The 14971-nt window shown below is 42.4% G+C and overlaps 1 protein-coding gene across 1 annotated transcript in view; it reads right to left on the bottom strand.

Annotated features, from left to right (window-relative positions):
• Positions 1-283: 283 nt before the first annotated feature.
• LOC121887599 (protoheme IX farnesyltransferase, mitochondrial) overlaps positions 284-14971 on the bottom strand; it is a 34246-nt gene continuing 19558 nt past the window's right edge. The window contains exons 5-7 of the mRNA XM_042398507.1: positions 7286-7356; positions 3630-3862; positions 284-1419 (exon numbers count right to left, since the gene is read on the bottom strand). Of these exons, the coding sequence (XP_042254441.1) occupies positions 989-1419; positions 3630-3862; positions 7286-7356 (735 nt within the window). The 3' untranslated portion in view covers positions 284-988. The remainder of the gene's footprint in view (positions 1420-3629; positions 3863-7285; positions 7357-14971) is intronic.

The raw sequence follows: 14971 nt of genomic DNA, 5'->3' as shown, positions 1-14971 counted from the left end.
AGGGGAGCACATGTTGACTGACAGGTGCAGAGGTGGCCTGTTAAATAAAGCTTATTGGAGGGACGGTGATTTGTGCTTAAAGCGAGCATATCCGCTAAGGCTATAATTGAAACTGAAATCCATATATGATGTGTACGCTGAGTCAGCACCACTACTTAACAAGGTGTAGCAGTGTTTGATAAGAGACATCATATATATATATACAGCCATCCAAGCACAATTTATACATTCTATATGAGTGGAAAAACAGCGGACGAGTGAAAGACGACACAAAAGGCGGAACTACATTCGTGACGTGTTTATTGTCAGACATTTGCCCTCGTGTTTTTCTCACAAGGGTTAACTATTCCTTCTCTTCTGGTGCAGGTGAACCGTGTTGAAATAAAGCGTTATGTAAATGAGGACCCATCAGTGCGTTTGCTGTATAGCAAAATACAATGAGGCTTATTAACTGTCAAGTAACAGGGATCAAGTGTAAGTCAGAACAACAATCGATGAATATTAAGTGTTGCAGCTGCTTCAGAATAAGTTTATATTTGTCCTATTTTTATACACTGACTGTAAAATCATCTTTTGATTACATGACATCCTGGTGCATCGCATATCCTCTTCTTCTCTTTTGCATTTGTACAATGCAATCTGGATCCACAGGAGCAATTTACACTGTACAAGGTCATTTAACATCAGTCATGTACAACATGGACAGGGCCTCTATATAAATAAATACAGTATATATACAGTACACACACATTGACATGATTACAACCTGATGTAATGATTCAGTGTGTTTTCTGTAAATCAGCTATTTTGATCCAAATCATTTCCAGCTCATTTCCTGATCTGCAGTGAGCATCACTGGGGAAAATTAAGAACACAGGTAAAACAATGTGTCCGTCACACTGAACCGTCCAAACAGACTGAGACACTGAAGGAGTATCTCAGTTGAAATAAGGGTCTCAGTGGTATCGGGGTATCTATATAAATCTAGTTAGCTTGGCAGTGTGATGGGTACAGAAGCTGGAGTCAGAGCTGTGTCCTCCCGATCTCTGCGAGGCTTCTTGCAAGTGAGCGCCAGCAGCAGCAGCATGGGGAGGTGCCAGAGGCTGCAGAAGAACAGCTTGCGGGCGCTGCTGCGGTCTCCCTTGCGGTAGAAGCGGAAGGCCAGGTAGCTGATGTACAGGTTGATGGGTAAGGAGATGACGGGGAAGGTCCAGGTGGTGACGTCAAGCACGGGCGCCAGGGTCGACAGGCCGATCAGGCCCACGCTGTGACGCAGGGCGACGCGCTTGCACAGGCTGGGGTGGGTGACGGACATCATGCGGTAGCCGCCGCGGGAGTAGTCTTCTCTCAAGTTCCAGCTCAGGGCGTTGAAGTGAGGGAACTGCCAGCTGTACAGGAAACCACCCAGCAACAAAGCACCTAGGGGGTGAAACGGAGGTAGAGATAAAGGAATGAAGAGGGAGGGGATTAATGATGCGGACCGCACTCTGTCACACTCCACATGCAAGATATTAGGCCATCTACTGAAATTAAAAGGTTTTTTTTTTTTTTTTTAATAAAAGGTACATATTTTTATTCTTGTAATTTTAACAAAACACTACTATTCCACTACTTCAAAAAAAATATATAAACTTTATTATTTTTATTTTAAAACATAGTGTTTAGAAAAATGTTTGGCCATTCATAAAACTAGTTTTCCCAAGTAAACAGAAACATTCTGACCCATTTTAAAACAAAAGCTGCTATTTCAACAAAACATTTTCCACTATAAAAAACCCAACAATACAGCTGTGTTACATCTGCTCCTGATGTCTTTATAAATAACTTCATAATTAACCCTCAGTTTTTACTGTCAGAGCTACTGAGTGACTGGTAGAGAACAAAGACCACCATGCTAACATCAGCTTGTAGAAGACTTACAACTGTGAATGTTTTCCTCTTAGATATAGAGTTATATGAATTATTGTCTCAACCTTAAGTAGCACAAACTGATGCTGATCATATTTACATTTTTCGCCGAGGGATGGCTCTCGTCAGGACAATCATCCTGTTTTGTGTCACGTTTATTAGCTCAAATGAGTCGAAGCAGAAGTGTCGGTACTGACAGGAAGCGAAGATATTTTTACCAGCACTTAGCTTGACAGTGGCTTGTGTTTCACATCCTTGTGGGAGGGCAACGGACCGACATGTGGACTGTCGTGTGAACTGCAAGTACTAATCAGTGAGTCAGCACAACATGAAACAGAAAGCCACACGACAGAGTGCTGCAAACGCTACGTGTTTCTCTTTGTCTTGCTTTTAGTAAACATGTTAAATCTTGCATGAAAACAGTGCGGCGAGACTTTGCTGTGATTCTGTGACTGGAAACCAGTGGATGCTGCTTTGAGGGGACGTTTTAGAAAAGTCTTGACTGTGTTGTTTTATTTACTGTATTCATCAGGCTTAATAATTTGATAACCAGCGGTTCATTCAAAGGTCAACTTCCTCTCGAAGGCTGAGCCACAGTGTGGGCTAGATTGTTCTTTAAAGCTGTGATGAATAGGACCGGTTGCCATGGAATCAGTGGCCCTCTTCAATGGAAATTGAATGGAATAGAGCAGCTTTTATTTTATATATTGAAAGCTAGATTCATTAAATATTATGTTGAAAAAGCCCACTCAATATTTGTAGCATAAATGTAAACTCATGTGAGCACTTGTCAGGCATATAGCAGCAGCGTGATGAAACATTTCATACAGTTATCACAGCAGAACACGTCATGTGTTACCTAACAAGCTGAATATGCTGCTCAGTTTCTGTCCCTTCACTAACATTGGGAAATTTAATGTAATGTTACAATAAGTGCATAGTCCACAGGTACGAGGACATGAACGCTACAGTGATTCTGGGCCATATATGCAGTATATAAAGCTTTATGTAGTGTGAGATCAGGCCTGGTCAGAGAGGTCCTGATGAAGCAGGAACACGATGTGATCACAGCCACACTGCGCTCTGACAAACTGTTAAGATGTGGCAAAAGGTCCTATGATTTAAACAAGTTTAAAGGAGACATATTTCAAGGTGTAGATTTTTAATCTGGGGCTCTACAGGAATATCTTTGCATGATTTACAGTTCAAAAAACTCCTTATTTATCTTATATTGGCTCTTTATACAGCCCCTCAGTTCAGCCTCTGTCTGAAACAGGCTGTTTTAGCTCTTTAAGGCCCGCCTCCTGATGAGCCCACTCAAACGTCAACTTCTCAAATAAATCTGTAGATGTTCGAGACGAAATCTGATCCAAAATATGCGAGTGGACAACAACACATGGAAAAACCTTATTAACAACCTTAGCAACAAAGGCTACGGAATGGACGGCTGTTTATGGGCATGTGCGACAAGCTGACGTCAGCAAGGTAGAAAAAACCGTTGCAAACTTGCAGGAAGCATTTCTACACATGTTGACCTGAAGCTTTGGAATTTTCCATCAGGTTTAACATTGACATCAGACATCATATTAGTAAATAAATAACAGAAAACCAGGAAAAGTCCCTATTAAGACGCCCCTCAACTGAGTAATGTTCTCTCACTCCACACATGTGCATACACAAGAGTCCACTATCACCCCGTATTCTCAGTTGATGAGTCGTACCTGGCTCCAGACAGCCTGTGGCAGCTGTCCAGCCCATGATAGGAGGTATGGCACCCACCACCGCTCCCACCCAGGTGTTGACGATGCTGAGCCTCTTGAGCGGTGTGTAGAAACTCGTGTAGAGGAGGATGTTGAGGGCGCCCAGGAAACCCGTCAAGGGGTTTACCGCTAGCGTGAGCAGAGCGACTCCAGGAACTCCACAGGCCAGAGCAAAGGACACTGCATGAAGGGGACTGAAAAAAAAAAAAGAGAATCAGGTAAATCAGTAAGAGAAAGAAAAATGACACAAAAGAATGTATAAGATGAATTTCAGATGTTTTTTTTGATAAAAGGCGAATAACAGTACGCAGATTCAGACGCAGACAAAAGCTCATCACCACTATGGGAACTATGGGATGATAAAGTTTTGTGGGCTTGTGCAGACATCAGATAAGACAATGATAGCTACTCACACACACATACATACACACACACACGGACCCATGGGGGCCACACACTGACAGTCAGCAGAGCATGGCTGAGACTCAAAACGGGAGGCTTAGAGGAAGCTCATCTGATAAGAGTTTGTCAGGGATAAAAGTAGCCCTGCAAGATGAAGAGCATGTGCACACGCCAGAGATCAAAACTAGCTGAAGAAAACCACTGCGGCTCAGGCTTTTAGCCGGATGAAGACTTCCTCCTCCTCCTCCTCCTCCACTCATCTTTTATTGAAAGCAGTGACGGCGAGGTCTGGTTCAAATTCACCAGTAAATGCTCCATAAATTAAAGAGAGGATAGATTAAAATCTTGACCAAACGCAGGCCTTTTCTTCAAAAAGCAAACAGGGTTTTTTTTTATTTTGGTGGTGTGGCCGAGCAGGGAGATCGGTGCATTAATGTGATTAGTGGTGTTATGTCTGTTTTATGTGGGCTGAGGTGGGGCCGTGCAGGCTGGCTATGGGCTGTTGACAGTCTGGCTGTGGGCTGCTCAGCGGGGGTCAAAGGAGGGGAGGGGGGGGGGGGGGGGGCGGGGGGCGGCGAGTGCGTCACATGGCCTGAGGTGGGTTTACTGTCATTTGCTTACAGTCTGACACAGCCGCAGTCATAACGTCAGGTAGGTAACGTCAATACTGAAAAGCCCAAGATGTGGCCATCTGGTTAGACCACAATCAAGGCCGAGGATCCAAATGTGGAAACATGAGGGATTTGCTCATCAGGTTAAAGAAAACAGGATGGATCTACTTAAAACTGAAGTTACCTTTGAAATATTCGAGTGGTCAGAGAGAACAAAGTGACAAGAAGCTGTAGAAATAAACACTTTCCAAATGTGTTAGACAGGCCTGAAACTTAGTGACTTCCACAACTGGAATAAATTTGGGAAAAGACTATAGATTACCACCAGGACTAGATATCCCAACAAATAACAACTATTTCCATAAACTTACATACTTGACAGCCAGAAATGAACACATCTTGGGAAAAAAAACTGCTCTTTTACAGTTTGTTTTCCATTTTTGTCCATTTGAAAAAAAAAAAAATGAAATAAGTCTCCTGCTTCATGTTTTTAATGGTCTTAATTCTAGTTGTTAAAATCAAACAAGATTAAAAAAGTTGTATTTGGTGTGAAAAAAGTTTTCTGACATTTTGTGGATCAAACGACTAGTCCATTAATTATGAAAATAAATCGACAAATTAAATCAATAATAAAAACATTGATTCAACCAAAATGTTGGTTGCAGCCTTAATGAAGACCATGCGTGAGAGGCGGTTGAAAGCTACGTGAAAGGGTAGTAAGTGGCTAACAATGTTTTGTCAAAATAATCCTAGCGAGAACGACGCAGATCAGATGGCAAATGATAAGAATCCCTTCATACCACACACTCTGTTGCAAATCATAATTATCTTCAGCTTAAAAAAAAAAAAAAAAAAACGTTGAGGAAACTAATCTTCTTTGTTCCTTCTCTTACCAGGCTGAGAGCTATTTAGCATAATCACATGTGGATGATTTAAACTCTGCAAAAACCACTACAAAGGATGGAAGGCTGTCATCCGCATTTCACAGAGGAAGTAGAAAAAGGTGGGAAAGATGATACACTTTTGCAGCCCCGACGTAATATGACAAACTATTTCCAATGTTGACGACACACGGAGAGGACAGAGCCCCCTCAGAAAGGACAGACGGAGCTGATGAACGTCGTTTGGCTTATTCGGAGCTCGTCGTAAAGACAACATGGAGAATGTGTAAAATGTGGCCCTCTGATGGCTTGTTTGACAGGACGGGTCCAGCCTCCCATCTGCTCTCTGTCTCTGAGCGAGATTGTGAGTGTGAGAGAGAGAAAGAGGGAGAGACGGGGGAGCACAAAGAGCGAGAGATATAGTGTTTCTGTGTGTCTTACAGACGGGCAGACACACCTCCTTATGTCAGGAACAGGCTAAAAGCCAGAGAGAAGAGGCAGTGTTTAAACAGTGAGAGACTATCTTCAATCACCAGATCGACAGCATGAGAGTCCACTTTTAAACAGCGTGTCAATGGAGAATTCCTGAAACTGGGATGAGATAGCTGTCAAGATCCAGAGCCTCGTATCTAAAGTGCCTATGCTGCTTGTATATGTTAGTTGGCAACGGAGGTATTTAGCTTTCTCTTATTAGCTGTATGTGGATTGAATGATTGAATTGGTAGAGGAAGGCGTTTCCTCCTCCTTCTGCCAACAACTTGTTTGCTTTTGTTCTCACTGAATAAAAACGAAAGGACAGATAAGAGCTTTTCCTGTAAGAGTGAAATGCAAAGGAGGCAAGTTTCCTGGCTCTGACAATAGATGAAGAGGACACGTGGTGGGTTTGTGTTTTTTTTTTTTTTCTGTATGCATCAGTGAATATCTGTGTGTGTCTGCCTGCCGCTTAAGGGCGGCGGGTTCCCGAAGGAGCAGGCAGAGACGAGCATATCCAGTCGCTGAGTCAGATTTGTAGAAGCATGGCGATGAGTGCAGTTCACTGAGCGACAATACGGAGGTTATCTGACATCTTAACAGTGGAATTAGCAAAGTAAGGGGTGGCCAGGTAAACTACACCCTCGCCTCGACCTTACCGCTCCCCCCTCCTTCCTGGTAACAAGCTCGCGTTACACCTGACAGGTGTAATGCAGAGGATCGTCGCTGCTGGCACGCGTTTCTGTTGTTCGCAGCTATGATCTCTGGCTGCCATACACGGCGGCTCATAATAAGTTAAGGTGGAATACAAGGGTGTAAATTAATACTGGACGTGTGCTCAGTGCTACTGTTTTATTTAAGGTGTACACTTCGTTATAATATTACCCACAAATACACACACAGGCTTTTATTACATCACAGGCTTATCATGTTGATGGAAGACATGTTTCTCAGCAGGACTAGGTAAGGATAAGGTCAGTGAGCGAGAAAACAATAGACTTTGTTATTTGTCAAGTATGAATTGAACATAACGCAGCTTGTGTGACTCAATAGCTGTCATGTAGTGTGCGCTGGGCTCACGCTGAGCTGTTGCAACTCTCTCCTCCTGGGCATTCGCTAGTCATTCTTCATCGTCATTTTAAAGTAATAAAACAGTGAAGGAGGGAAGGAACTGCCAAATATTTCATGCAGAAGATCATGAGGGAAAAAAAAAAAAGGCAGATGCGGTTAAAATAAGAAAAAAAAACTGTACCTGATCTGTCCTCTGACGAGTGGACGGTTCTTTGTGCGGTTCATGTTGGAGTCAAAAGGCACCTCAAAGTACTGTGGAGGCAGAAGGGAGGATGGGTTAATGCAGGGAACACAATCAAGACAAAAACACCTTAATTTAAACACACCCCAGTGGCCCAAATAAGTACAGACCCCCTTTGTTACGTTCATAATGACTAGAGCAGCACTAAACGACGGGAGGGAAGATGGGACCTTTCCACCATGGCTGCCTCTGTGAGTCTTTCTATGCAACATCTGGACAGAAACAATGAGGGGAGCAAGCTTGGTCGTAGCAAATCTCCCAACCAAATGTTCGCCCTGCATTTGGAGAGTAAATGGACTAGAGGTGGAAGGTGGAGGCAGTGAGCTGTCGGGTGGGAGGTGGCGTTGGGGGAGGAGGGGTGGGGTGGGGAGGGTGTTCTGGGATACAACTATGTGAAAAACTACTTATACTCCTGTTTTATGATCTGCTCTGGAGGAGTATTGCTTCAAAGTGCTCCCATGAGATTGGCAATGTGTGACTAAAATGCAAACACATGGGGTGCTTAAACGCAGGAACTAGCTAATCTGCGTGTGTGTGTGTGTGTGTATATGTGTGAGCAAATGCACGTAAATGTGTGTATTTGCTTGCCTGTGTAAGAGCCTTTGACTAATGAAGAAAACAGATAAAGCACTTTGAGTGCAGAATATCAAGATCCATCTTTTCTGATATATGGTTCACATAAAATATCCAATAAACAGATAATCCACTTTTCTCTTCTTAAACCTCAATCGTCAGATTTACTGCACTCACGATATCGGAAAGCCACCATATTATTAAAAAACCCGGGTGGAGGACATCGTATTTAATATCATATATATTCTTTTATTTTCAAGAGCATTAGGGAGCGGGCTGCACTATTAAGATCTGATGCACTGGAACTTAAGTCAGGATCCAAATACAAACCACCTACGAAAAGATCAGACATATTTGATAACGATTTGGTCCTCTTGGATGAGGTTTGGAGTCTGGGAGACACACCAAACCTCTCAGAGCAGGAGGTCAACCATATTCAAAAAAAAAAAAAAAAAAAGACTGCTGACACGCCAATCCTGAATCTCCATCTGGGCCGCTGGGTTGTCAGACTTTGCATTATGTTTTCCCATGACTTGTATGAGCCATTAATGAGCTTCCTCAGGATTTATAGCTAGAAATAGATGATAGTGACCCAGTACGGCTACTCTTTAGTCTTCAAGAAATCCCTATTCTACAATTTTGATGTTAAAACTACCATTAATAATTACAGAAACAGAGCCTTTGATGCTCATGCCATAAAACACATAGAAAAGTGGGTACACATATGCTCAAAAGAAAGCGTCCTGCTTTCCTTTTCCATCTTAGTCTCAGTTGTCATGGAGCACTAGCTAGTTGGGTTCGACTAGACTGAGCCAAGCTAACGCGCAGCTGTGTATGCGGCTGTGGGACCCCGAGGTCCAGGCTGAGGTGTTAATTCTATTTCCTGGGTCAGGAAATGCGTCAGGGGGTCAGGGGCCGCATGAGAGAGAAATGCACTTTGTGGCCAGAGCAGAGCAGTGCTGAACCAGGCCTCAGGCAGGCCCGGGGCCAAGCTTGTTGCAACACTGCTCACATAAAAAGGATCCACTTTGTTTCCAATAACATCTTTGCGCATGTTTAAAAAAAAAAAAAAAAAAAGACCCGGACACAAGGGACAGCGGTGCTCTATGCGCTGTGCCCCCACAGGCGTATAAGGCACTTGTACAAAAAAAAAAATAACAGAAGAAGCAAAGAAGAATATTGCAGAGTGAGGAAAATCTATGGAAACACAAGATCTACAGTGTGGACAGTGTTTGGATGAACCTGTCCTCTGTGTATACGGATGATATGATGTGAATGTCAAAGTCACTCAGTCCGCCCCGCTGCACGCTGTGCTGTCGTTTCACAGTTTGTCCAGTCCTGTTCTCGTTCCTCCCTCTCTGCCTTTTAAGTCAGACTGCCTCATCTGGTTCGCATCAGCGGCCCCCTCAGCCCATGTCATTATTTCCGCCCGACACTGCCATGTGTTACAGTGATGGCAATAAAATAATTGGGCCATTTGTATTTTGTGTGTATGCACGTGTGCTACTACAGGTAGGTCTAGACGTTGCAGTGTTTAAATGTGATGGGACTGTGATGGGACAGATCTTTAGAAAAGATTTTCATCCGTTTAATGGTATCTATAGCAACGAGCTCAGTCTCCAGTAGGGGACTTGAGACCAGTATATTTTTGATCCCACTACTAGAAAATACCACTAAGCCTTTGGTAAAAACTTGTGATAAAATTTAGGCCTTCCAACAACATCCTCTATAAAGCCAACAGCTACATTAAAGAGACAATTATACTGTTAATAATTTAATTATTGTAAATTAATATGTTTCTGTTATTACTTAAAGGCAAATAAAAGTATTATTCTTAACCTTTCAATTACAACACCTGAAAGAAATTTACAGATAAAATGAAAAAGCTTAAACTTTTCTTAATTTCATAGGATAATGTCGCAAGCGTGCTTAATAACAAGCACCCATGTCTTGATAACAATAATGTTCAGCGTTCCAAGCTTAAGGAGTGTTTCATCCTAGTTACATTTTTTTGGCCACTTTTTATACTCTGTATGTGCTGGTAAAGAGTCAGTATGTGCCTCCAATAGATTATTAAAGCAAAATAGAGTGTGCATTACAGCTTTCCTTTCATTTCTTTAGCATCCTCTACAGTATTTTGTATAGTGTATGTAAAGATAGCAGTGTCAGTTGAGCTTGTATGTACAACGTTCAAATTAAGTTTTTATTGTGACACATGTGTACAAAAAAGGCTTGGCTTGTTTGTCGGTATTTAACCCCCTCTGATTACTCACTGACACACTATGACACATCTAATTGAAACTGCTGGTGACTATTTATTTTGTGAGCCCTGCAGTTCACTCATGGTTCACTCACTGACAATACTGAGCAATTCAAGTGTTTTAGAGGATTATTATTGAGAGGTGGCGTACCTACAGCAAACAAATAAAGGTTTGGATCAAGCTTAAGATACAGTTACATAAAAAACTGCTTAGATCAATACCAAACCCTATTCTATGGATCAGCTGAGGACATCCATAGAAAGGTGGCTGGGGGACTAAATCGGAAGTCGTGGAGAGTCTGGTTGCTGCTTTCAATTATGAACATAAACACATACACACACACATAAAACCCATAACTGTAAGGACAATTATCTGCCAGATGATGACGGAAAACAGGCGAGACCAATGTGAGAAGCAAAGAAGAAGGAGGGGGGGGGGGGGAATACAGCTGCCAGAACCTCCGAGCTATCAAAGACTGAACGTGATCCACAGCCAACCACCAGGGCTCAATTGATAACAGGCTGCAGGGAGGCATTTCCTATTCTTGTGCTGAAGAAGATAACTTGGCTTTGTATCGTGATATAATTTATGGTGATTCTCACCCGCAAAATGTGTCGGTTTGACGAGCGTAAATTAAACACTGAGGCAGAAGGAGTTTAGATGTGAAGTTGGACCGTATAACCACTTATTTAAAGACAATAAGAAAGACAAAGAAATTGACAATCTTATACTTTAATTGCGCTCCCCATGGGAGAAGGGTTGCATTAGCGACCCCACACAACAAACACACCTCCGATCTGCCTGCAAAAACAACAATCGGAAGTGCAGTGATGGGCGGAGAGGAGCGATACAGTAAGTACACACTGTGCATTTACTGTGTTTACTCGAGAGGCATGAGTGTGCCTAAACACAGGCACGAGAACACACACACAGTCGAGCAGCTGTATGGCTTTGGCTCACAGAAACATCAGCTGGCCTAAACAGCGTGTCTCTCTCGCTCTGTCGAAGGAAACCCAGGTGCAGCGGCTAAACCAGACAAAAAGACCCGAGTCTTCGCTTGTCAGAATTGTCACCTGTTTGCACATTTGAGTTGAATGGCATACTCAAAAACGTCTACAGGGAAGGGTGTTGCTCCGATGCATGCGAGCCAAGTCTACTTAAGAGCACAAGAGCTCTCAAAGCCCCCCTTCAACACCAACTGTGAACTGTCTCTGATCAGCCACTTGACAAACAAGCCGCCAAAGATTTACATAGATTAAGCTTTCCTCAGAAGTCAATTCAGTGGTTCTGGCAGACGTATTCAAATGTTTTGAAGTCAAATGAAAGAAAAGTAGTTGAACAAAACAAGTAAGGCATGCAACCCGACTCATCACAACACAAAAACACTGGTTAGGCCGATCAAGGTTATTTCAAGGTGTTTCTGCGGTAGAGATGGGACCGATGTTCTGTCACAGAAATGCTATTGATGTTTCTAGAGTCACATGAACGGTGTCGGAGCCATGTGAGCAATGCTGTGATTTAACACCGCTTCCTTGAAGAACCTGTTCAACACTTCCAAAGTGCTTATTAAACTGTTTGCACAAACTTGTGTGCGTGTCTGTGTGAACGGCAGAGGTGTAAAGAAATAGGGAAAAAAAAGTCAGAAAATATAAAAAAAAGGCAGAAATGAGAAATAGCAAGGACGAGAAGAAATGAGGAAATAGGAAGATGATCTTGAAAAGGAGTAAACAAGATAAAGTGTGGAGCAGGAAGGGAGGCTGACCATGGACGGTGGGCAGACAGTGTGCATTGTAATTAGAGATGGTGGATGGTGGTTTATACAGCCAGACCGATACTGGTCAGCCAATATTATCAGAGATATATCGGTATCAGCGTATATGTTGTTCCATATGTGCTGACATATATTTTTTATTTTTATATAGGCAGAATTTTACGTATATTTAATCCTTTTCTTAATTCAAGTTATATATTAATATATATATTTTTGTGTTTTTTATTTATAGTTATTCAATTCCCAGTGAAGTTTACTGTTTCAGTGCACTGATGTCATTTTATACAATAAGATTTATTGTTAAAGTGTAAAATAACATGCCTCCATTAAATCTTTGTCATGTAGTATGGCGAAAAATGTGTTTATGTATATAATCTGTATATATAATATTGGTATCAGCATCAGTCGGGCTCTGGTGGTTTACGAGATCAATGAACGGCACACTGGTAAAGATGTGTGCCATGATATGGAAACGGCTATATTGTGCAGTACGGAGTAGGGGTTTTAATTTTCACATCACATGAAATGCACTGTGAGCCTCAGTGTAATTCACTGCCTATTAACTGGTGCAGCTATTAACAATGGTGTGTGTGTACCCTTCCCTTTTATGTGTAAGAAAATGCAAACTAAGAAAACGTGGATAAAGAAATAGAGAAGGTGCTTTACTACTGCAAGCAGCTTACCACAGCATAGATAATGGACAGTTTTTTAACACCAGGCAATAGTTATAGTCAAATAACCCATTCAAATCATGAGGGCTATTCAAAATACTCCATGATACACAGTTTTTGATCAAACTGCCAAGCCCTTATTTTAATACAAAACACCTCTAGGGCTTTAGGCATCACACAGAAACACAACTGAAAACTAGACTGTGGTCAAAAAAAAAACTGAAGTTGTTAGAAAAAGTGTTGAGTACATCTCCGTCACTTTGAAATAGCAATGTTTATTTTACACTATCTGCAGTGGAGGTGAAAGATAAAAAAACTGGACAAAGTGTCTGTGTCTGGAATGCTGCAAACGGACAGCTGGCAGATGTTTCTCGGGGTTCCTCGCCCTCTGCGCTCCTTTGATGTGACGAAATGATAGGGGATCGGCTGGTGTGATTAGACATGAGGAGCTCAGATTGTTTGCACTGTTTAATACATGAGAGGAAATCAAGACAAAAAAAAGGAGTGACTAGAAAATCACTTGTAAACCAGGGAATTAATCATGTTTACAGGTCTGCGCTGTAACACATGCATGTAGTAAATCATTAGACGTTTCGCTTCAGACCTTCAAAAACACTAACCACGCAGTAACTACCTCTTTATATTCGTCTTCTAAATCCCACAGAAATGAAAAATCCTGCTGCTGTACACTCAAATCCTTTCCATCTTTCTAAGAACCACTGTTTTGAGACTGCAGTACTCTGTCTGGCCAAAGAGTGGATCACATCTCCTTTTTAGCTGTGTGTGCTTGCTGGGCTGAACCCCAGACCCCTTCTCCCTCTCTTTATAGTGGTCTGTGCAGAGCTGTTGGCAGCAGTTCAGCTGGCACGCAGTCTCTTTGATTAATGGCCTGAGTGTGGGACAGTGAAGTGCTAAACTGTCCTCATGTTAATCAGCCAATTAATGCCGAGCAGAGCCGCATTACCTCTGCCCTGCCGATAATCAGTCCGTTTGCCTGTGAAGTTATGGGGCAGGATCTGGGAAAGCTTACTGCAGGACGGAGGCATGCTGTACTTTCACCGCCTGGGCCATGAAGAGAGGGACGGAGCGGCGGAACGAAAAAGAGGATGAAGCTTGAAAACAAAGAAAAAGGCTAAAAGTTGAGGATTATTCTTACACGCTGCCTTTTTTTTCTAGCTCATCTGATCAAAGGAGGCTTTGACAGCTGCTGTTTTACATCCATAGACAACATAAGGGGAAAGTTTTTTTGGTGCGCCACCAAAGATAAATGAGTGTTTGTTCTGTGATGGAGAATATCTGAAGTTGCTATGGCAGGGAGCCTGAAGGGAATATGTGCCTTGTGTTAAGAAGTGATGCCATACTTCATCATACATGTCTTGTGTGTCATATCATATCACTATTTTCATCGTTTATGCTGCGCCGTGTCCAGGGCTACAGTGCCTCCTAGTGTGAGGGAGGACTCGGATTACAAGCCAAACTCACGGTGGGTTGCGATGGGGGACCTTTAGGATTGAGAGACCCTGACTCACAAAAAAAAGTTTGTTTAGCCTCACAGAAAGAACACCTACCACTCATGACCCCAGATTTGGATTCATATATGTGCAACTAAAATGTAAACTACTAAATGTGCTATATATTTAGGTGATATACCTTGAGGTTTGAGTATTAGTCTTTATTTGTAGAAAGTGGTTTTGGTATCATTTGTCAAAGAGCTAGACATTGGGCCATGCTGGCAGACATTCATTTTCACTCTACTGTAAACATATCAACTGTGCAAACAAGACGAATTCCTTTGTTGGAGTGCTGGCCGGCCATATCTCTCGTCTCAGGCCGATAAGTTAACGTTCTCACTAATGAGGGCATTTCACTCCAGTTCCTGATTACCATTAACTGGGCACACACTCTGACTGTGCTCTATTCAGTCTTACATACTGTGGGAAAACGTATCAGTGAAAGCTGAATACATGAAACGAGGCACTCTGTGTGTGTGTGTGTGTGTGGTCATTTGTTTAAAGAGAAATAAACAGTCTTTTCCGCCATCGGTAGGCATTTGCAAATAACTGTGCGGGTGTGACTGACATGACATGCAAAAGCCTCTCAACAGTTTGGGTGCAGTTGAAAAGGCGGCATGTGCATGACCGTGTGTGTTTGAGAGAATCTGAGTGTTTAGATTTTTTCATCCGCAGCTGCGTCTGACCACAAGGAGAATGGAATGGGTGTGAGTGTGAATGTGTGCGTGTGTGTGTGTCAGCCTTAATACTGCTCTGATATGGTTAAGAGATCTCCAGAAAGGCAACCCCTTGGAAACTGATAACTAGCATATGAAGGCCCTCTCGCTGTTCTTCCATAA

The sequence above is a fragment of the Thunnus maccoyii genome, chromosome 20, assembly GCF_910596095.1.
Source record: "Thunnus maccoyii chromosome 20, fThuMac1.1, whole genome shotgun sequence".
NCBI lineage: Eukaryota > Metazoa > Chordata > Actinopteri > Scombriformes > Scombridae > Thunnus > Thunnus maccoyii.
Note: the sequence above shows the minus strand (reverse complement) of the source record. Positions and strands in the feature narration are given on the sequence as shown.